This window comes from Myotis daubentonii, chromosome 12 (assembly GCF_963259705.1).
Source record: "Myotis daubentonii chromosome 12, mMyoDau2.1, whole genome shotgun sequence".
NCBI classification, from domain to species: Eukaryota; Metazoa; Chordata; class Mammalia; order Chiroptera; family Vespertilionidae; genus Myotis; species Myotis daubentonii.
Genome location: NC_081851.1, coordinates 14,987,247 through 15,011,304, shown reverse-complemented (window position 1 = coordinate 15,011,304; position 24,058 = coordinate 14,987,247). Strand labels below are relative to the sequence as shown.

The 24,058-nt window shown below is 51.1% G+C and overlaps 1 protein-coding gene across 1 annotated transcript in view; it reads left to right on the top strand.

Moving 5' to 3' along the window:
* LOC132213910 (protein Daple-like) overlaps positions 1-17,361 on the top strand; it is an 88,846-nt gene extending 71,485 nt beyond the window's left edge. The window contains exons 24-33 of the mRNA XM_059660790.1: positions 3,180-3,196; positions 10,751-10,864; positions 11,276-11,389; positions 12,392-12,475; positions 12,821-13,114; positions 14,291-14,404; positions 15,452-15,598; positions 16,034-16,153; positions 16,295-16,433; positions 16,949-17,361. Coding sequence (XP_059516773.1) covers positions 3,180-3,196; positions 10,751-10,864; positions 11,276-11,389; positions 12,392-12,475; positions 12,821-13,114; positions 14,291-14,404; positions 15,452-15,598; positions 16,034-16,153; positions 16,295-16,433; positions 16,949-17,361 — 1,556 coding nt within the window. The remainder of the gene's footprint in view (positions 1-3,179; positions 3,197-10,750; positions 10,865-11,275; positions 11,390-12,391; positions 12,476-12,820; positions 13,115-14,290; positions 14,405-15,451; positions 15,599-16,033; positions 16,154-16,294; positions 16,434-16,948) is intronic.
* The last annotated feature ends 6,697 nt before the right edge of the window (positions 17,362-24,058 follow it).

Below are 24,058 nucleotides of genomic sequence, written 5' to 3'. Positions count from 1 at the left end.
TCTTGACAGCTTCAATACCAAGTGCCTTGGAGAAGGCCTCATTGGATTGAGGTGACTAGGTGTTCTGTTTGCTTCTTGGATAGGAGGATCTAGTTCTTTCCCTAGATTTGGGGAGTACTCATAAACTATTTGTTTGAATAGACTCTCTGTACCCTGCTTCCTCTCTTCCTCCTCTGGAATGCCTAAAATTCAAATACTGCTTTTTTTCTGATGGAGTCATATAGGCCTTCTAGAGCTTTCATTTTTCTTTATGCCCATGTCTCTCTCTTTTCTTCCTTCTGCATCATTTCTTGATTCCTATCTTGGATATCACTAATTCTTTCCTCCATCTGGTTGGTTCTATATTCTCTGCTCAGTAGTTCATGTTTAATCTCTTTAACTGCATGCTTCATTTCCAAAATTTCTGATCAGTTCTTTTTTAAACTTTCAATTTCTTTAGTAAAGTTCTTGTTTTGTTCATCGATTTGTTTTCTGAATGCTCTGCATTTTCTGTCAGTATTTCCTCACATCTTGTCAAGTATTTTCAGAACTGCAATCATGAAATCTCTGCCATTTATATCACAAATTTCCAGGTGTTCCAGCTCGCTTTTTGGGTATTTTTCATTTTCTTTCTTGTCATCCTCATTGCTGTGTCTCTCTATGGTATTTGCTGTCCTTCTTTGCTTAAGCATTTATCTCTGAAGAGGTCTTTCTATTATTTTCCAGTAGAAGGCCCTGAATCATGAGACTTTTTACCTCTGTGGTCTCCCAGTCTTGAACTTCTGCCTCTTCTGTAAGACAGTACAGCTGGGCTGCTTGGGGGTGCAGTTTATTTTGCTCTTACCATAATAGTGACCTCTGACCTCCATGAGGTTCCACCCCAACCACCCCTCCTGGGCATCAGTCACAGAGGGAAACAGCGATTCTACTGCAACAGCTCTAGGTTTACAGATAATATACTCCTGGATCCGGCTCCAAGGGCAAGAGGCAAGTTTCGGGATTCCAGGGGGTTCAGGGCTTTGTGGTTCTGTTTCTTTGTCTGACACACCACCATCAGCTCAACAGTGGAGAGCTGCACAGCAGAACCCCGTGAAAGTGCTCTGTCAGGCGTCTGCTGACACAATCACTGTTTGCTTCCTCACCACTCTCCCTTTGGGCTGCCCCCTCTATCCGCCCCACCCCCCAGGCGGCTCTCTGTTCTTCCCAGCCAAAGGGCTAAGCCACAAGCTCCCAGCTGCACAGCTGCATTAAGGGCCATCACCCCATTTATTCCCATTGCCCACCTTTATATGTTTTAGTGTGTGGATCTCTCAGGCATGCATCTGTGTTGAGCAGGGATTTCTTTGTTGAATTATAGCTGATTAACTTGTTGAAATTCCTGAGAGGAAAAGGTGCACTCTCAGGGTACCATTCCTCTAACTTCACCTCTGGTGAGGTGTCTTGAAGATGAGGGAAGAAGCTGAAGGTCAGGCACCTGACGTGAGTGACTGGGCAGGCAATAGACTAGTGGAGATGGAAGCGGGGCTGGCCTCACTGAACATGTCCTATGTGGTAGCAGGAAGCTGGTTATGTCAACTTTCTCCCGGGGAGGGTGGTGCAATCTGGGTGTCCTGAGAGGGTAGAGGGGCTGAAACTACAGAAGAGCTGCTGTCCCACAGAGAGGATAAAGTGACAAACAAGCCAGCAGTAAATGTGAGTGGGAGGGACGTGCAGCAAGCACCCACCATCTACTGCCCAGTAGCAGTCCTTTGTGCCTGTGGCCTTCCTGTCTTACAGGACTAAAGGCTCCATGAGGGCGGGAGCCATTTCTTCCTTATCTCTTGGTCTCCTGTGTCTAGTCTGCTACTGTGGACATTATAGCTGCTCACAAATACTTGTTGAATGAAACCCAGAGGTTCTGGGCTATCGTGTAAGCCATTCCATCTTTTTAGGCCTCTGTTTCCTTGTCCCAAAATGGGGAAAATCACAAGTCTGTTGTGAAAGCCGGGCAAGGGGGCAGAGTTTATTACTGTAAAAGATTTTGCAAACATAAAGTGTAAATGCAGTCACTACATTTTGAAATACAAATTCAGTCACTATATTTTGAAAACTTGAATCAGGCTTTGATCTCCCAAAGGCTGTGTCCTAGTTCTGGCCACAGGTTTGGCTGGGTCTCAAGTTCCCCTTCTAGCTGCCTCTGCTCCCCAGCCTGGGAACTCATGTAGGACACTTGATCAATAGCAAGCCCCAGACCTTCTGGACCTTTGAGTCCTGGCTACTCAAAGTGTGGTGCACGGGCCCACAGCACTAGCAGCACCTGGGAACTTGAGGCAAATTCTCCATCTCCATCTCAGACCCCTAGGGTCGAAACTCCAGAGGTGGGGTTCAGTAACCTGTTGTAGCAAATCTTCCAGTGACTCAGAGGCACCCAAGTTCAAGAACCACTGTCTAGAACAGGGGTGGGCAAACTTTTTGACTCGAGGGCCACAATGGGTCCTTAAACTGGACCAGAGGGCCGGAACAAAAGCATGGATGGAGTTTTTATGTGAACTAATATAAATTCAAACTAAACATCATTACATAAAAGGGTTCAGTATGTCCTGCAACTCCACTTCTGGGTGTATACCCACAAAAACTGAAAGCAGGGACTCAAATAGATATCTGCACACCCATGTTCATAGCAGCATTATTCACAATAGCCAAAAGGTAAATACAACCCAAATGTTCATTAACAAGTGAATTAAAAAACAAAATACAAAATATACATAGAGAAGAAAGGAAGGAAACTCTGAAACGTTACAACATGGATGAGCCTTGAGGACCTTATGCTAAGTTAAATAAGCTGGTCACAAAAAAGATACTGCCTGACTCCACTTCTATGAAGGACCTAGAATAGTGAAATTCATAGACAGAATGTAGAATGGGGAGTGCCAGGGTTGGGGGGTGGGGAGCAGAGGGGAATGGGGAGCTAGTGTTTAATGAGGATAGTTTTTCAGTTGGGGAAGATAAGAGCTCTGGAAGGGGGTGGTGGTGACAGTTTCACACAATGTGAATGTACTTAATGCTGGGAACAGTGCACTGAAAAAATTGTCAACATGGTAAATGCTATGTTATGTACATTTAACCACAATTGAAAACAATGATAACACTCCACTACCCTCACTGGAATGCCAGGAGAGGAGAGGGCAGAGAGGTGAGCCTGATGGAGTCTTGTCTTCCAGGTACTGAGAGGTTGCGGGTAAGTCTCAGGTGGGAACTGAAGGTGGCAGGGAGATGGAATGTGGAGCAAGAAGACCTGGATTCTAACACCAACACTTCCTTCCTCAGGTTGGCTTTGGGTGAGTCACTTCCCCTTTGGGACCTCAGTTTCCTCACCTGTGAAATGGGGAGTTAGCATTCACTCATTCCTTCCAGAAGTGTTCATGAGTGCCTCTGTTATGCCAGGAACCATTCAAGGTACACAAGGCCCTTGGAACTTACATTCTCAGATCATCAACAAGCCGACAAGTCAATAAATGAACCCAATCTCAGATACTGATGGGTGCTCTGTGTAGCAGTGGAATAGGATGGTGAGATGGTGACTGGGGAGAGGTTGATTTCAGCAGGGTGGTCAGGGAAGGCCTCACAAGGAGGAGGAGGTGACCTCTAAGCTGACATCTGGCAGCAAAGGAGCCAACCCTGAGGTGGAGGTAGAGTTGGGGTGAAGGCAGCAGCGCTCCAGTAGAGCCAGCGGCTGGTGTCAAGACCAGGAGTGAGGCTGGGTGACCAAGGCACAGAAGCTGGCCAGTGTGGCTGGAATGTGGTGGTGATGGGCAAGGTGTAGGGAGCTGGAACCATGTTGGGCCTTGTAGGTTCCATAAAGAATTTGGGTTCTGCCATAGGTGTGATAAGAAACCATCTCAGTGGGTTTAAGCAAGAAAGAGGTGGATCTGGTCTGCATTGTAGGTGTTGGGTGGATAACGGTTGGAGGCATGAGGGGAAGACCTTGGCTATAGAGAGAGAGCCACAGGGAGTCCAGGTGAGAAGGGAGCAGTTTTGGACCAAACCCATCTCTCACCTATTTTAGTGACATTTATGAAAGCTGCAGGGCCCTTTCCCAGAAAAAATGCACATCTATATGATAAAAGCCTAAGTGACTATTACAGCGGAATGACCAGAACGACCAGTCACTATGATACGCACTGACCACCAGGGGGCAAATATTCAACACAGGAGCTGCCTCCTGGTTGTCAGTGCACTCCCACAGGGGGAGCGCCGCTCAGCCAGAAGCCGGGCTCATGGCTGGCAAGCGCAGTGGCGGTGGTGGGAGCCTCTTCCGCCTCCATGGCAGCACTAAGGAGCAGCGAGCCGAGTGGTAAGGAGCAGCAAGCAGGCAGGCAGTAAGGAGCAAGGGTTCCTGGACTGTGAAAGGGTGCAGGCCAGGCTAAGGGACCCCCCCCCTCCAGTGCACGAATTTTGTGTACTGGGCCTCTAGTACTTATATAAGATTGAGAATTTGATTTCCAGGGAATGCCTCAAGTTTATCCTCCATGAAGCCCAGGGAGGGAACTGCTGGACTGATGTCTCTGAGCCCCTCCCCAGCACACTGTACCCACTTCATGAGCCCTGGCTCGGGGGCCACAGGTCCAGCAGGAACCATGACAGAGCCTGTAGGATGTAGGTTGTGGAGGGAGGGACTCTGGCTTCCAGGTTGAAAAGCGAGGAGCCCCAAGTTGTTAAGGAAGCTCCACTTGACCTTCCAGACCCCTAACTCACCTGGAGAGGAAAGGTCCCCCCAGCCAGGCTACTCTAGCCAGTGTCACCCATGTGTGGACTGAAGTGAGGCCTGGGTTTGCTGGCCAACTGCCACCTACTTTGCAAATGCGGGTGCCTCTTACTGCTGGAGAGACAATGGGCCAGGGTCCCTGCACACCAGGCCTGGGCTGTGGCAAGACCTCTCTGGTTCCAGGGAGCATGCTGAAGAGTGCTGGACCCGATGGGGTAAGCCAGCCCACTCATGGGTGTCTTCTGTTGCAGGAGGAAGACAGTGAACTGTCACCTGTAAACTCCCCATTGAGGCCCCTTCACTAAAGATCAACCTAAGGAGCATACACTATATTATGTTCAAATTTAACTTTAAAAAGAGAAATTAGAATTCTTTAGACATCAAGGAAAATTCATGCATAAAAGCCACTCAGGTTGAATGAATGTTTTCAACACACAAGTGGAATTATCCTAAATAATAAAGAGGTAATATGCAAATGGACCATCACACCCTCACAAGATGGCGGCACCCACAGCAGGGGTGGGGCCAGCTGCTCCACACGCCTGCCACCGGGGTCACCTCAGCCCTGCCAGGAGCCTCGGGTCCTCCTGAACCCCCCACTGACTGAGGCTCAGGCAAGCAGGGCTGGCCTGAGATGCAGATAAGCTACCGATGGTGGCTGCCCAGCTGCCCAGGGCCGGCCCGAGGCTCAGTAACCAGAGCCAAGCGTGGCTTGCATTGCCAGCAGTGGTAGCAGCAGAGGTGTGATGAGTCATTGCCTTCCCCTGATCACTGGGTCACCTCCCACCCCTGGGGACTCCTGGACTGTGAGAAGGGGCAGGCTGGGCTGAGAGACCCCCCTCCAGTGCATGAATTTTCATGCACTGGGCCTCCAGTTTAATTATATCAAATTTCTCAAATTTCATATTGGTGTATTAAAAAATAACTTAGTATAGCATTTAAAAATAGAAATACTGTTCACATTGATAAAGTTATTTAAGCACATACATTCATTCTGATGGAATTTTAACACAAATCTGGATACTGGAGAACCTTCCTGGCCCCACAGAACTGGAGTTTAATGGGCACAGCATCGGGAGAGCTCATCGCTGGGGCACAGGGTTCAGGGGATGCCATTGGCTGAGGCACCACAATGACTTCCCTGGAACCAGTCATTTGTGGTGTCCTTCATGCCATGAGTGAAGGTTAAGTGAGAAGTGGACCAATAACTTCTTACCAGTATTTTCACCTCCATTGAATTCTTGGCCTGCTGTAGGTGGTCAGGATCTATGGCTTTAACTACAACTCTCTGAAATTCTGTCCCAACCAGAACCATTTGGTTGTGGAGGATCTCAGTCTGACACAGGAGTGGGAGCAGGGGAGGCTCTAGGAAGCCCTGGTACAGCCCCGAATCCTGGCAGCACAGGGCACAAGGAAGGCGCCCGGGCTCTGTCACACTCTGCAGGGAGGAGCGGGCCAGGCCATGGTGAGGCTGAAAAAGAACCTTGACTTCAGAAGGCCAGCTCCCTAAGCAGCTGGTACCCACAGAGCGGGAGCCCCCAAGCCAGGAGGGCCCGGAGCCCGTCCTGCCCTATGCCCTGCCCTGGCCACCTTCTGGGGGAAGGGAATGGAGTACCTGCAATGAGCACTGCTGGGGCTGGCCCTCAGAGGTCCCAGCACAGACTCCTCACCATGGCCTTAGCCGCCCCAGAGCCCACGCCCCCTCCGGGCTTCCAGAGGCCACTTGGTGCGGGTAACCACCAGCAGAAGCTCCCTGACCTGTGGATGCAGCATCCTCCACAGCTACCAATGCTGAATTCTGGCCAGGCAGGATCCAGGCAGGGAGCAGCGCTCTTCGAGGGGTGGGGTGGCGCCCTCTGCTGGCGGGAGGGCGGCAGTGCCAGAAAAGGCTCAGCAACCTCAGTATGTCTCCTCTCAGAACACTTGGTCCCCTGACGTGGTGGTGAGTGCAAGGATATGTTCTCACTTCGTACAGGAGATCCCTAACAATTATGGACAAGAGGCCTCTTCAGAAACTGCCACCAAAGGAACCCTGCTCGTCAGCAGGGCATGAACCTTTTCACACATGGGCTCATTTACCTGGATGCCCATCTACCCATAAGAAAATGTGTTGAGTTATTCTTGCTTGTGTTTACCAGTAGTTATGGGGTATTTCATACTCAGCTTGCTGCTCTGAGACTTGTGTTTCCACTCAACCCCAGGCCTCTGTCTCCTTCGTGTGGCCTGTGATACCTCTCCTGGGGTGTGTTCTACAGTGTCCCCAACCCATGCCTATGGGAATAGTGGCCGTGACCTTATTTGGGATAGGGCCTTTGCAGATGTAATCAAGTTCAGAGGAGGGCTTGGATTGGGTGGGCCTTACCTGCAATGACAGGTGTTCTTCTAAGAGGAAATTTGGACTCACAGGCCATGTGACTGGGACTCAGGGGTGGGTGGGGGGATGGGTCTCCAAGCCATGGACCAAGGATAGCTGGCCGCCACCAGCAGCTGGGGTGGACCTCGACCGATTTTCTCTTGCGGCCCAGAAGGAGCCCACCCTGCCCGCACCTTGATTTCTGGGGATGAGTATTTCACAGACAAAGCCGGGCCTTGGCCAGCCTGCAAACCACCCCCAAACGGCCCTCAGCTCCTCGCCCAGGCCAGCCATGCCCCCGAGCGGGTACTCTCACCCTAGTGGGGGCATGGCCAGCCTGCAAACGGCCCTCAGCCAGTATTTCACAGGCTGAGGTGGGAGCCCTGGAGACTGGACGAGCTTCAGTGTGGACAGCTCTTGTCATTGCCCACCTGCCTGGATCACAGTCTCCTAAGCTCCTGGAAACAAGTGCCCCAGGCGAAGAGACTCCCAGCCAATGCCCCCAGTCTAGGGGTTTGGAGCAGGGGGAGGGGGTGCCTGGGGCACTGGCCTGCCCCTGATCCCTGGGTACCTCCCACCGTGCCGACTGGTGGGCCATGGCTGACTTCTGCCCGGGGGCCTGGGGACTGGGGACGAGTGTGCAGGGCTGTGCAAGGGAGAGGCAAGAGCACACACACTGCCCTTGGTGAGGATGGCGGGGCCGGTGCAACACAGGGTCAGGGAGAAAAGCCAGATGGCACGAGGCAGCCCCTAACTTCACCAGCAAGAAAACAGACCCAGAGAGGGAAGGGCTTTCCACAAACTCATCCACTCAGGGCAGGTCACACCTGGAAACCTGAGCACAGCCCACTGTTTCCTTCTGTTCCTCATTTCCCGCCCAGAAGAGGGGGAGGCGGAGCTGACTGGGCGGACTGTGCTCTGTCCTCAATCCACCAGCTCAGGCGCCTGGCGAGGGTTTCATCTTAGGCCACAAGGAAGAGAAATGAGTGAAGACCAGCCCCACTCAAAGCCCTTGCAGCCACCTAGACCCTTCTCCTGATCTTGGAAAGGGGGTGGTAGGAGGGAACCAGTGAGGCAGGTGAGGGGAACTCAAGGCTGAGGCTATGCAGGGGATGGCCACCCCACCACTTTTCCCTTCAGGCTGCCCCCCGCTGAGCAGCGTGCCAGCTGGGCTTCCCTTTGGTGACACAACCAGTCCTTTCCCACCACAAGGGGGGTGGGCAGAGCCCATGGAGGCCCAGTACTGACCCTGCTCTGGGGACTGCCACCTTCTGTCAGCACCTCCCAGCCTGGAGCAGGTGTTACAGAAGACCGGAGAAGAACCAAGCAACGCTTAGAGAGATGGAATTACATTTATTATTACGCACGGGCCCAGAGAAAAATGCCTCTAGAATTCTGGGCGAAGTCACACAGGAAGTTTCCTGTATTTATACCTTTTTACCCTCTTTGTCTCCCAAATATGGGGTTTTCTGGTCACCTTTGCGAGTTCTTAAAGAGCCCCTGTTTTCTGGGGCTTTGAAACCTCAACCAAAGGCTTGGCCTGGTGCCAGCACTGAGAAGTTCATCGGGGAAGGTTTAATGGCCTCTCTGGAATGGGAGTAGTCTTATTTTCCTTATTATTTAACCAAGCAAGCATTTACAGAAGCCAAATAGTAGGGTTAAAATTTCAAACAGTTTTTGTATAAGATGGATACTTCATTCCCCACTGGTTTTATGTACATGAGTCAAATCATTGACTCTTTTGTGTCATTGTTGGGGAGGGAGTTATATTGACCCCTGAGAACTATAAGCTTCATAGAATTAATTCTCTGCCAAATAAAGTCAGTGGGCCTGTTTATAAGATAAGGGCCCAGAATGAGGGCCAGGAATAATCTCTAGAGCAGTGGTTCTCAACCTGTGGGTCGCGACCCCTTTAGCGGTCGAACAACCCTATCACAGGGGTCGCCTAAGACCATCCTGCATATCAGACATTTACATTACGATTCATAACAGTAGCAACATTACAGTTATGAAGTAGCAACGAAAATGATTTTATGGCCGAAACCGGTTTGGCTCAGTGGCTAGAGCGTCGGCCTGCGGACTGAAGGGTAACAGATTCGATTCCGGTCAAGCGCATGTACCTGGGTTGCGGGCACATCCCCAGTAGGAGATGTGCAGGAGGCAGCTGATCGATGCTTCTCTCTCATCAATGTTTCTAACTTTCTATCCCTCTACCTTCCTCTCTGTAAAAAATCAATTAATATATATATATATATATATTTTTTTTTTAAAAAAAGAAAATAATTTTATGGTTGGGTCACAATATGAGGGACTGTATTTAAAGGGCCATAAGGTTGAGATCCACTGCTCTAGAGGGCCTGAAGAGTCCTGGACTCTCTATTTTGCCTGGTTCTCTTAAGCTGGCTGTGGTAAAGACACTTCGGGATCCCATCGAACTTGATTGCCATGAGGGTGGTCCTTTTCAGGTAGGAGTCAGTCCTTGGGTGGCAAATTTCTTTATCTAAACATAGTCACCGGGTTTGAAAGGATGGACCAGATCAGAAGTTGATACAGGCAGAGCATCTTGCACGTGCTTCTGGACTGCTTTCTGGGGGGAATGTAAAGCCTGTAAGGCCTCGAATAAAGATTGGTTATGCCAATGGACATAAGACACCGGGGGATAGGGGAGGCTAGGGGACTGTCTAGGGTGGGGGGAAAAAATGGACACATACTTTAAGCAATAAAAAAAAGAAAAAGATTGGTTATGGATTTCACATTTTTTAGATTGGGTAGGTCAGGGTCTGGAAGAGTCACTAGAATCTGTAGAGGCCCCACTGGTTTTAGGGCAGCCTCCCAGGATGCTTCCTATGTAGCCCTGTTCCCTATTGCTTCTGTGGGGTCCTGTACCTTATAAATAGCATTATGTACATGAGCCATTGCAAATGAGTATCTGCTATCAGTATAAAGGGGCTCAATGGGCAGCCTGAGGAGCTACAGAACTACACACAGGAACTGCAAAACTCATTGAATGACAGACAAAGGGAGGTTAATGGCTTCCATTCTTAGTGCAACTGGCTAATAGAGGAAGAGTTTGAGCTGGAGACCCACACGAAGGGGGTGCAAATTGCCTGAAAGGCACACAGCTGGAGGTAAAGTGTTTGTCTGCCCAGTGCAATTGGCTGAGCAAGGAGCAGGAAGAGCTGCAGATCTACACCCAGGCACTGCAAACCTCATTGAATGACAGGCAAAAGGAGGTTGACTACTTGCATTCTTAGTGCAGCTGGCTAAGAGAGGAAGAGTTGGAGCTGGAGACCCACACCAAGGGGGTGCAAACTTCCTTGAAGGGCACACACCTGGCGGTAAAGTGCTGGCCTGCCCAGTGCAATTGGCTGAGAGAGAAGCAGGAGGACCTGCAGATCTACACCCAGAAACTGCAAACCTCATTGAACGACAGGCAAATGGAGGTGATCCGCTGGAATGCCCAGTTCAAGGGGCTGAATGGGCATCAGGAGGAGCTGTAGATGTACACTCAGGAACTGCAAACCTCACTGAATGACAGGCAAATGGAGGTTAACTGCTTGCATTCTTAGTTCAGCTGGCTAAGAGAGGAAGAGTTGGAGCTGGAGAACCACATCAAGGGGGTGCAAACTGCCCTGATAGGCACACAGCTGGAGGTAAAGTGTTTGTCTGCCCAGTGCAATTGGCTGAGCAAGGAGCAGGAGGAGCTGCAGATCTACACCCAGGAACTACAAAACTCATGGAATGACAGGCAAATGGAGGTGATCTGCTGGAAGGCCCAGTTGAAGGGGGTGAATGGGCAGCAGGAGGAGCTGCAGATCTAAACCCAGGAACTGCAAACCTCACTGAATGACAGGCAAATGGAGGTTAACTGCTTGCATTCTTAGGGCAACTGGCTGAATGGGCAGCAGGATGAGCTACAGATCTACACCCAGGAACTGCAAACCTCATTGAATGACAGGCAAATGGAGGTTAACTGCTTGCATTCTTCGTGGAACTGGCTGAATGGGCAGCAGGATGAGCTACAGATCTACACCCATGAAATGCAAACCTCATTGAATGACAGGCAAATGGAGGTTAACTGCTTTCATTCTTAGTGCAGCTGGCTAAGAGAGGAAGAGTTGGAGCTGGAGAACCACATCAAGGGGGTGCAAACTGCCCTGATAGGCACACAGCTGGAGGTAAAGTGTTTGTCTGCCCAGTGCAATTGGCTGAGCAAGGAGCAGGAGGAGCTGCAGATCTACACCCAGGAACTACAAACCTCATGGAATGACAGGCAAATGGAGGTGATCTGCTGGAAGGCCCAGTTGAAGGGGGTGAATGGGCAGCAGGAGGAGCTGCAGATCTAAACCCAGGAACTGCAAACCTCACTGAATGACAGGCAAATGGAGGTTAACTGCTTGTATTCTTAGGGCAACTGGCTGAATGGGCAGCAGGATGAGCTACAGATCTACACCCAGGAACTGCAAACCTAATTGAATGACAGGCAAATGGAGGTTAACTGCTTGCATTCTTCGTGGAACTGGCTGAATGGGCAGCAGGATGAGCTACAGATCTACACCCAGGAACTGCAAACCTCATTGAATGACAGGCAAATGAGGGGATCCGCTGGCCAGCCCAGTTCAAGGGGCTGAATGGGCAGCAGGAGTACCTTCAGAGCTACACCCAGGAACTGCAAACTCATTGAATATCAGGCAACTGGAGGTGATCCCCTGGCAGGCCCAGTTCAAGGGGCTGAATGGTCAACAGGGGGAGTTGCAGATCTACACCCAGGAACTGCAAACCTCATTGAATGAGAGGCAAATGGAGGTTAACTGCTTACATTCTTAGTGCAACTGGCTAAGAGAGGAAGAGTAGGAGCTCGTGACAGGCAAATGGAGGTTAACTGCTTACATTCTTAGTGCAACTGGCTAAAAGAGGAAGAGTAGGAGCTCGAGACCCACACCAAGGAGGTGCAAACTGCCCTGAAGGGCACACAGCTGGCAGTAAAGTGCTCTGCCCAGTGCAATTGGCTGAGGGAGAAGCAGGAGGAGTTGCATATCTACACCCAGGAACTGCAAACCTCACTGAATGACAGGCAAATGGAGGTGATCTGCTGGAAGGCCCAGTTCAAGGGGCTGAATGAGCAGCAGAAGGAACTACAGATCTACACCCAGGAACTGAAAACCTCATTGAATGACAGACAAAAGGAGGTTAACTGCTTGCATTCTTAGTGCAGCTGGCTAAGAGAGGAAGAGTTGGAGCTGGAGAACCACATCAAGGGGGTGCAAACTGCCCTGAAGGGCACACAGCTTGAGGTAAAGTGTTTATCTGCCCAGTGCAATTGGCTGAGCGAGGAGCAGGAGGAGCTGCAGATCTACATCCAGGAACTGCAATCCTCACTGAATGACAGGCAAATGGAGGTTAACTTCTTGCATTCTTAGGGCAACTGGCTGAATGGGCAGTAGGATGAGCTACAGATCTACACACAGGAACTGCAAAACTCATTGAATGACAGGAAAATGGAGGTGATCCCCTGGCAAGCCCAGTTCAAGGGGCTGAATGTGCAGCAGGAGTACACCCAGGAACTGCAAATCTACACCCAAGAACATCAAATCTCACTGAATATCAGGCAAATGGAGGTGATCCGCTGGAAGTTCCAGTTCAAGGGGCTGAATGGGCATCAAGAGGAGCTGCAGATGTACACCCAGGAACTGCAAACCTCACTGAATGACAGGCAAATGGAGGTTAACTGCTTGCATTCTTAGGGCAACTGGCTGAATGGGCAGCAGATTGAGCTGCAGATCTACACTAAGGAACTGCAAACCAAATTGAATGACAAGCAAATGGAGGTGATCCCCTGGCAAGCCCAGTTCAAGGGGCTGAATCAGCAGCTGGTGTACCTTCAGAGCTACACCCAGGAACTGCAAAACTCATTGAATATCAGGCAAGTGGAGGTGATCCCCTGGCAGGCCCAGTTCAAGGGGCTAAATGGTCAACAGGGGGAGCTGCAGATCTACATCCAGAAACTGCATACCTCACTGAATGACAGGCAAATGGAGGTGATCTCCTGGGAGTTCATGTTCTATTGGCTGAATGGGCAGCAGAAGGAGCTGCAGATCTACACCCAGGAACTTCAAAACTCTCTGAATGACAGGCAAATGGAGGTGATCTGCTGGAAGGCCCAGTTCAAGGGGCTGAATGAGCAGCAGAAGGAGCTACAGATCTACACCCAGGAACTGCAAACATCATTGAATGACAGGCAAATGGAGGTTAACTGCTTGCATTCTTAGTTCAGCTGGCTAAGAGAGGAAGAGTTGGAGCTGGAGAACCACATCAAGGGGGTGCAAACTGCCCTGATAGGCACACAGCTGGAGGTAAAGTGTTTGTCTGCCCAGTGTAATTGGCTAAGTGAGGAGCAGGAGGAGCTGCAGATCTACACCCAGGAACTGAAAACCTCATTGAATGTCAGGCAAATGGAGGTTAACTGCTAACATTCTTAGTGCAACTGGCTAAGAGAGGAAGAGTAGGAGCTCGAGACCCACACCAAGGGGGTGCAAACTGCCCTGAGGGGCACACAATTGGCGGTAAAGTGCTGGCCTGCCCAGAGCAATTGGCTGAGGGAGAAGCAGGAGGAGCTGCAGATCTACACCCAGGAACTGCAAACATCATTGAATGACAGGCAAATGGAGGTGGTCTGCTGGAAGGCCCAGTTCAAGGTGCTCAAAGGGCAGCAGGAGGAGCTACAGATCTACACCCATGAAATGCAAACCTCATTGAATGACAGGCAAATGGAGGTTAACTGCTTTCATTCTTAGTGCAGCTGGCTAAGAGAGGAAGAGTTGGAGCTGGAGAACCACATCAAGGGGGTGCAAACTGCCCTGATAGGCACACAGCTGGAGGTAAAGTGTTTGTCTGCCCAGTGCAATTGGCTGAGCAAGGAGCAGGAGGAGCTGCAGATCTACACCCAGGAACTGCAAACATCATTGAATGACAGGCAAATGGAGGTGGTCTGCTGGAAGGCCCAGTTCAAGGTGCTCAAAGGGCAGCAGGAAGAGCTACAGATCTACACCCATGAAATGCAAACCTCATTGAATGACAGGCAAATGGAGGTTAACTGCTTTCATTCTTAGTGCAGCTGGCTAAGAGAGGAAGAGTTGGAGCTGGAGAACCACATCAAGGGGGTGCAAACTGCCCTGATAGGCACACAGCTGGAGGTAAAGTGTTTGTCTGCCCAGTGCAATTGGCTGAGCAAGGAGCAGGAGGAGCTGCAGATCTACACCCAGGAACTACAAAACTCATGGAATGACAGGCAAATGGAGGTGATCTGCTGGAAGGCCCAGTTGAAGGGGGTGAATGGGCAGCAGGAGGAGCTGCAGATCTAAACCCAGGAACTGCAAACCTCACTGAATGACAGGCAAATGGAGGTTAACTGCTTGCATTCTTAGGGCAACTGGCTGAATGGGCAGCAGGATGAGCTACAGATCTACACCCAGGAACTGCAAACCTCATTGAATGACAGGCAAATGGAGGTGATCACCTGGCAAGCCCAGTTCAAGCGGCTGAATGGGCAGCAGGAGTACCTTCAGAGCTACACCCAGGAACTGAAAACCTCATTGAATATCAGACAAATGGAGGTGATCCCCTGGTAGGCCCAGTTCAAGGGGATGAATGGTCAACAGGGGGAGCTGCAGATCTACACCCAGGAACTGCAAACCTCACTGAATGACAGGCAAATGGAGGTTAACTGCTTGCATTCTTACTGCAACTGGCAGAATGGGCAGCAGGATGAGCTGCAGATCTACACCCAGGAACTTCAAAACTCTCTGAATGACAGGCAAATGGAGGTGATCCGCTGGCACGCCCAGTTCAAGGACCTTAATGGGCAGCAGGAGCAGCTGCAGATATAAACCCAGGAACTGCGAAGCTCATTGAATATCAGACAAATGGAGGTGATCCACTGGCAGGCCCAGTTCAAGAGGCTGCATGGTCAACAGGGGGAGCTGCAGCTCTACACCCAGGAACTGCAAACCTCACTGAATTACAGGCAAATGGAGGTTAACAGCTTACATTCTTAGTGCAACTGGCTAAGAGAGGAAGAGTAGGAGCACGAGACCCACACCAAGGGGGTGCAAACTCCCCTGTAGGGCACACAGTTGGCGGTAAAATGCTGGCCTGCCCAGTGCAATTGGCTGAGGGAGAAGCAGGAGGACCTGCAGATGTACACCCAGGAACTGCAAACCTCATTGAATGACAGGCAAATGGAGGTGATCTGCTGGAAGGCCCAGTTCAAGGGGCTGAATGGGCAGCAGGAGGAGCTGCAGAAACACAGCAAGGAGGTCCAAACCTCCCTTAACTCCAAGAATCTAGAGGTGAACCTCTGGCATGCCCTGTACTAGGGACTGAAGGGGGAGCAGGAGGAGCTACAGACCTACCGGAAAAAGCTGCAAACCTCCCTGAAAGGCACACACTTCGAGGTAAACTGCTGGCCTGCCCAGTGCAATTGGCTGAGGGAGGAGCAGGAGGAGCTGCAGATGTATACGGAGGTACTGCAAACCTCATTGAATGACAGGCAGCTGAAGGTCAACCTCTGACAGGCCCTATATGAGGGATTTTCGGGAGAGCAGGAAATACTTCAGACCCACACCAAGGAGGAGCAAACCTCTCTGAACGACACGAAACTAGAGGTGAACCACTGGCCCGCCCGGTGCCATTGGCTGAGAGAAGAGCAGGAGATGCAGATCTATAACAAGGAACTGCAAACCTCACTGAATGACAGGCAAATGGAGGTGAACTGCTGACAGGCCCAGTTCAAGGGGCTGAAGGGGCAACAGGAGGAGCTGCAGACCCACTCTAAGGAGGTGCAAACCTCCCTGAACGACACGAAGCTAGAGGTGAACTGCTTGCAGGCCCAGTGCAACTGGCTGAGGCAGGAATAGGAGTCTCAGACCCACAACAAGGAGGTGCAAACCTCCCTGAAGGACAGGAAGCTAGAGGAGAACCGCTGGCAGACCTTGTACAAGGGACTGAAGAGGGAGCAGGAGGAGCTACAGACACACACCAACAAGCTGCAAACCTCCCTGAATGGCACACAGCTGGAGGTGAACTGCTGGCCCACAGAGTACAACTGGCTGAGGGAGGAGCAGGAGGAGCTGCAGATCTACACCAAGGAGCTGCAAACCTCATTGAATGACAGGCACCTGAAGGTGAACCTCTGACAAGCCCTTTATGAGGGACTGTAGGGAGAGCAGGAAGAGCTGCAGACCCACACCAAGGAGGTGCAAAACTCCCTGAACAACTGGAAGCTAGAGGTGAACCGCTGGCAGGCCCTGTATGAGGGACTGAACGGGGAGCAGGAGGATCTGAAACCTATACCAAGATGCAACAGACCTCCCTGAAGGCACACAGCTGAAGCTAAACTGCTGGCCAGCCCAGAGCACATGGCTGAGGGAGTAGGAGGAGCTGCAGATCTACAGAGTAGGAGGTACTGCAGATCTACACCAAGGAGCTGCAAACCTCCCTGAATGACAGCGGCTGAAGGGGAACTGCTGGCAGGCCCAGGTCAAAGGGCTTAAGGGGCACCAACAGGAGCTGCACACCCACACCAAGGAGGTGCTAACATCCCTGAATGACACTAAGCTTGAGGTGAACCATTGGCAGGCCCAGTACAAGGGACAGAAGGGGGAGCAGGAGGAGCTACAGACCCCACCAAGAAGCTGAAAACCTTCCTGAACAGTACAAGGCTAGAGGAGAACCGCTGGCAGGCCCTATACAAGGGACTGAGGGTGGAGTAGGAATAGCTGCTGACCCACACCAAGAAGCTGCACACCTCTCTGAATGAAACACAGCTGGAGGTGGACTGCTGGCACACCCAGTTCAAAGGGCATGAGGGACAGCAAAACAGGAGCTGCAGACCCACACCAAGGAGGTGCTAACCTCCCTGAAGGAAACACAGCTAGACCTGAACTGTTGGCAGGCCCTGTACAAGGGACTGAAGGGGGAGAAGGAAAAGCTGCAGACCCACACCAGTAAGCTGCAAACCTCTCTGAAGGAAACACAGCTGGAGGTGAACTGCTGGCACGCCCAGTGCAATTGCCATAGGGAGGAACAGGAGGAGCTGCAGATCTACACCAAGGAGCTGCAAACCTCCCTCTATGAAAGGCAGCTTGAGGTGAACCACTGGGAGGCCCAGTTTAAAGGGCTGAAGGGGCAACAGCAGGAGCTGCAAACCCACACCAAGAAGATGCAACCCTGCCTGAACTGCACGAAGCTAGACATGAACAGCTGGAAGCCTTCTAAGAGGGACTGAAGGGGGAGCAGGAGGAGCTGCACACCCACTGCAAGGAGGTGCAACCATCCCTGAACAGGAGGAAGCTAGAAGTAAACCACTGGCAGGCCCCGGACAAGGGACTGAGGGGGCAGCAGGAGGAGCTGCAGACCCTCAACAAGAAGATGCTTACCTCTGTGAAGGACACACAGCCAGAGGTGAACTGCTAGCAAGCCCTGTGCAACTGGCCGAAGGAGGAACAGGAGTAGCTGCAGATCTACACCACGGAGCTACAAACCTCCCTGAATGACAGCAGCAGGAGGGGAACTGCTGGCAGTCCCAGTTTAAAGGGCTGAAGAGGCAGCAGCAGGAGCTGCAGACCCACGAAAAAGAGGTGCTATCCTCCCTGTATGAAACAAAGCTGGAGGTGAACCGCGGGCAGGCCCAATGAAACTGGCTGAGGGAGAAGCATGAGGACCTGCAGATCTACACCACGGAGCTGCAAACCTCCCTATATGACAGGCAGCTTGAGGTGAACCCCGCTGGCAGGCCCTGTCCAAGGGACAGAGGGGGGAGCAGGAAGAGCTTCAGACCCACAGCAATTGGCTGCAAACCTCTCTGAACGAAACATAGCTGGAGGTGAACTGCGGGCACACCCAGTTCAAAGGGCATGAGGGACAGCAAAACAGGAGCTGCAGACCCACACCAAGGAGGTGGTAACCTCCCTGACTGACACTAGCTGGAGGTGAGCCACTGTCAGGCACTGTCCGAGGGACTGAAGGGGGAGCTGTAGGAACTTCAGATCCATACTAAGGAGGTGCAAACCTCCCTGAAGGAAACGAAGCTAGAGGTGAACCGCTGGCAGGCCATGTACATGGGACTGAAGGGGGAGCAGGAGGAATTGCAGACCCACACCAGTAACCTGCAAACCTCTCTGTACAAAACACAGCTGGATGGAGGTGAACCACTGGCAGGCCCTGTACTAGGGACTTAGGAGGGAGCAGGAAGAGCTGTAGACCCACACCAAGGAGGTGCTAACCTCCCTGAATGACACTAAGCTAGAGGTGAACCACTGGCCGGCCCTGTACTAGGGACTGAAGCGTGAGCAGGAGGAGCTGCAGACCCATACCAAGGAGGTTGAAACCTCTCTGAAGGACACACAGCTGGAGGTGAACCACTGGGACACCCCGTCTGAGGGACTGAAGGGGGAGCAAGAGGAGCCTTTGCCACTTTAGGACGCAGGCACAGCTTCTCGGGGTCTGGTCTCTCTCACTTCTGCGGTGGTGGGGTGTGCAAAGCAGGTTTAGATGTTTCTGCTGCCTAATACATGGGGAAGGTTGACACCCCCAGAAAACTGAGGCACCTTGGAATAGTAGCTATAAATCATTTCGTTCCATGCTGTACTCTGCTTCTGGACACTTGTCCATCCCTGCCTTTCCCCAGGTCTGTCAGGACCCAACTCACATGGCACCTCTGACTCCCCCTCATGGTGTGGTTCAGCTGACAAGTGTCTCTGAACACTTCTGGGGGCCCCGTGAGAACAGAAGTGCACAGGCCTGTCCTGCAGGACTAGCCTTGGGGTGGGGGACAGGCCACCTTAGTGTTGCCTCATAGTACGCACTCTGGGTGCCCAGCATCTGACTCAGTGGGTGGGGCAGAGTGGAGTTGAAGTCCTACTCAGAGGGTGCAATTCCGGCTGGGTTTTAAAGGCTGGTTAGGAGTTGGTTGTAAGGGCGAAGGGGCAGGCTGTGTAATGGGAGCTCAGGGCCTGGGATTATGGTGATACTGGTGAGTATCACCAGTGGTGGGTAGACCGGCTGGAACACTAGTTCAGAATGCTGGGGGCAGTGGCCATAGAGGGAGAGCTGGGCCTTCTTCCTGCGTGAAGCCCCTCCATGTGCTCCAGCTCACATCGCTGATACTAGTCGGGGCTCCTTAACCACACAGGCTCCATAAGGATGGGGTGCAGGCTGCTGAGGGCAGTGAAGAGACAGGTCTGGAGCTCTCTATCCTGAGTTCCAGCCCAACTTCACCACTGGCTGGCTTTGTGACTTGGGGCTCATTCCTTAATTGACCCAAGTCAGCCTCTTCGTGTGTAGGAACGGACTGTTCCTGCCTCCCTCTGGGGGCTGTTGTGAAGAGTGAATGTGGCAGAGACAGAGAGCACCTAGTGCAGGGCTGGGGACAGGCAGCGAAGGGGCTTCCAGGTGAAGCCAGAGTCACTGACCAAACCCTTCCCGCTGCCAGGCTTTGACCAGAACCAAATCCACTGGTGGTAGGTGCATGGTTTCCCCTATACCGAGAATCTGGGATTCAGGCCCGTGCGGGGAAATGAACACATGCATAAGCAGGAGCTACTGGCCCATCTCCCAGGTGTTAGAACCCATGAGTGGGGCAAGCCTTGGAAAACTGCTCCCCAAGAGAAACAGACACATCAGCGTGTATCGGTGCTCGCAAACTGTGAGGGCATTCAGGGGAGACTCAGCCCCCTAAGACATGAGTGGCGCTGGGAGGAATCTGGAGGGGAGGACCAGGGATGAGGGGAACGAGCTGAATGGCTTCCCTGTGCGTGCTGGGCACTGGGACAGGGGTAAGTGCAGTGGAGTCCTCCTGTGTGTGTGTGTGGGGGGGGGGCTTTGAGGGCCCAGCCATTGTGTTCCACACTCAGCATGTGCCTGACACACAGAGGCCATAGTACTTGTTGTGTCTTACAGACCCCTCATTTCCAGGAAACTGCTGAGAGTAGGTGTGTGAAATGTTCAAATAGGAACTGCGTATTGAACAAGAGCTCCTCTGAATATTGTTCCAGAACCCAGATCAGTGGAGTGACTGTGAGAGGCCTAGCCTCAGCCCTCAAACCCAGAACAGACTCTCAGCCCCACCCCTTCCTTATTAAGGAAAGGGGCTCAGGCAAGTCTCATACCTGTCAGCAGGTGCACTCTTCCAACCACCTGAAGCTGTACGTGCCAGACAGCCTTCCCGAATTTAAATAGTGTCTTGCTTTGGGGATTTTTCCATCTGCCTGGCCTAATGGAGAAGGGCAGGGGCTCAAAAGCGGAGATAGGACTTCCCACTGCAGCAGCGTCATCCCTAGGTTGTTGGTTTGGTTCCAGGTGCCTGGAAGAGCCATCGTGATGACCAGGGGCCTTAACCTCACACCAAGAGCCTTCTCCAGGAGCAGCTGACGGTCGCTTGGTCCCAGGTCAATAAGCTGTACGAGCTTGAGGAGTAGAACGTGCAACTGAAATCAAAGCTGCGCTGCCTACATTTGGTAGGACAGGCTGTTGTTCCCAAGTGTAACGTAGATGGGGGCAGTTTTTGGTTCATGTTGTGCCCTTCTCTGATGTTCAGCTACTGGGTCGGTGCTGCCGCCGGCACAGTGACTCGCTGATGGCGGAGAGTCGCTTGCTAAGCTCAGTGGCTTGAGTGGGCACCACTGAAGGCTCCATCACAGAGAGGCCTGATGCTGTGTTGCTTTCCTGTGAGGATGGAGGGATTGGGCCTCTTTTGCAAAAAGGGTCTCCCTGGCATTTATGATGTGGGTTGAGCTGTGATGTGTGAGTCCCTACGGCCTTTCCAAGGCGTTAGGCCTGCTAAGGGGCCACAGAGCTGCCGTCACCATAGCACTTGCTCTAAAGCCCTGCGCTGTACGTCACTTTGTTCAGACACCCCTCAGAGATTTTGGGTGTCTTCATCCCCTAGGTCACTGGGTCAGCATACCTTCTAGTGGTTGTAAGTCTCACAGCAGGGCTATTTGTTGGAGTCATTTCTGTGCAGCTGTGTTTTGGGAAGTGAGCAGGGGCATGGAGGTCCTTCATCCTGGGGGAATGAGGACAGATGCATGCGGGCTGGGGCCTGTCCAGAGCGTGCCCCAGTCTGCATCCTCACACCCCCCCTTCCTGCACATCCAGGCCCAGGACACAGACCAGAAACACCTTGAGAGCTGCAGGAAAAGAACTTGGCCCTCAAGACTGCACAGGGGCAGAATGTGGAGGAGTCTGCCCACCTGTGCTGGGAGCTGGAGCAGCTGTCAGAGGGTAGGCAGCAGCCGCTGGTGCCGTGGATGCAGTCTGATTGAAGACAATTATACTTTAATGGACACTAAGGGCCTTCTCCAGGGGGAGCTGACCATTTGGCTTCTCCCTCATGAGGAAGCTGAGCCCTTGGCTCTGAAACTCATGTGTCAGCTCAAGAAAATAGGGTTTTACTCAAGGGCCATTTGGAACTGTTTCATTGCAATTCTCCCCAAGAACATGAAGGGCCTGGCAGCCTTGAAGTCAGGACATGAAATGCAAAGGAAGTGCTGCCAGATTTCTCAGTGAAATGAGCGCTCTTTCCTCTCTCCCCTCAGATGGACCTGGATCAGAGGAGAGACCTGGACAGCAACTTCACAGAGAGGGATGGGGTGGGGCTGGCGCCACCTGGCTGCAGAGCTGGCTTGGATGGGGGACATAACCACTAGCCAGAAAGTGACTGTGCTGGCAGCCCACCCAGACCTGGGAGGCTGTTCTCTCCATCCATGCAGGGAGCAGGCAGAACGGCCAACATGGAGGGCTTGACCCATGCAGTCTCTGTGCAGTTACTCTATGCTGCCGCTGGGCAGGAGGCGATCCTAGGCCATCTGTCAATAAACGGTCAAGGCTGTGCTCCAATGACCCTTTACTGGTGGACATTGTCCTTTGAATTTTATAGAGTTTTTTTTTTAATGTCATTCTTAAAAAAAAATTTGTTTTTAATCATTTAAAAATGTAAAGACTTATTAGCTCACAGGCCATACAAAAGCGAGTGGCAAATCCTAGCTAGCTTGGCTCAGTGGTTAGAGCGCCAGCCCATGGACTGTTGGATCTCGGTTAAATTTCCAAGCACTGTTTCCCATCTTGAAATGGTTTCATTACAAGTAAAAATTACTTAGTGAGCTACATTTCACTTCACTCAGTGTGTAGCTTGATATGCTATTGGAGCAGCAACAACCACTAGTGTAGCTGTTAACATTCAAAATCACTAGAGATAGAAAGAGCATTGCATGGTAGCAACTGGAATAATTCAAAACAACTCCCTCCACTAAACTCTTCCTTAATCTTTTCCCTTCCTCAATGATCCCAGAATTTAACTCACCAGTCAAACTCATCTTAGCCAATGGTCCCACTGGCACAGGATGGTACAGAAACAAGGTACACACCCTGGGTTCTACTGGAAGAGCCATAGTTCACTGACACCACTGGAGCAACCTATAATTAAAATTAAAACCATTGTCAAAACTTTTTAAGAAAAAAGATAAAGAATGCCATCTATAGGTGAGTATCTCAGAGGCGGCAAGCTGTGTAAGAGGGACCCATGCACACATGTGGCCGAATCAACCAAAGGTGCTCATTCTCATGTGAACACACTTGCTCTGAGGGGAGACACATTCCTTTCATTTCTATTTGCTGTGAATGGAAACCAGCCGGTCTATATACCAAGACAGCACTCCCCAGGTATCCAAAAAGGGAAACCCAATGTCTAAGTGAATTTTACATTTTACTTCATTTTAATCAATATACATTTAATCTTATAAAGTTATGTGTGGCTCAGTGGTTGAGCATCCACCCATGATCCAGGAGGTCACAGTTGGACTCCTAGTCAGGGAACATGCCTGGGTTGCAGGCTTGATAAACCATAGAGGCGGTGCAGGGGGTAGCCAATCAATGATTCTCATCATTGAGGTTTCTATCTCTCTCAATTCCTCTCTCTGAAATCAATAAAAACATATTTTTAAAAACTTGTATGTGGCTAATATTGACTGTATTGGACAGAGTAGATTAAGATACTAGGAAACAATTGTGAAACAGTCATCCCTGAATCTCAGGACACCTTTCCACCACAAGTCCGCAAAGAAGACATGGACAGGCCATAAGTGTTCACAGTAGAAACAGGAAGCTCACCATCTGACACGTCCCCACTGCCCTTCCCCTCACCACCTCCTCCTGGACTGAGGCACCTCCCTTCAGGAGCAGTTTGACACTAAACTGCCCCATGTTCCTTGCAATTCGGCCTGTTCTACCCAAGGGTTCAGGCAAGAGTCTCATAGTTGATTTCTGAGACACTATTTTCCTCCCTGATATAAAAGACAATAGCAAAGAGAAGGGTTTTTCCTCTCCTTGATGCTGGGAGATTAGCATGAAATCATTGAGCAGCTGAATTCAAAACTGGATCCACCTAACTGTGGACTTGATATTTTGTGAGAAAAACAAATTAACAAGTTACTGTTAGTTTCATCACTATTCTTCTGCTTATAATTCTTAGCTTCCACACTGAATGAGAAACTTAAAACAATTGAGGGTGGACATGGTTGTAGCATTTCATGGTATTGCAAAAACAACAACAACAACAACAAAAATGAAAACAAAAAACTATGGGCGCAGAGAGCAGGACAGGGGAAAGATGAGGGATACCTGAAAGAACACAAGACTTCCAGCGACTAACGAGGGAAAGGCTGGGAAACAGGGCATGGCACAACTCAAATGCAGATAAAGTTCTAGGGGTTGCAAAGTCATGGGATTAGGGATACACAATTCAGACCACAGGACATATAATGTCCCAAGCTGGAGATGGACGCCCACTGCTGGGGGAAGGACTAGCACGTGTAAAATTTGAACGGCTGCAGGCAGATTCCAAACCCAAAGGGCTGTGTCAGGGACGTTGCCAACAGCAGTTTCTGATGATGGCTGCTGCCTTGCTCCCAGCCTGGCCCGGGAAATCT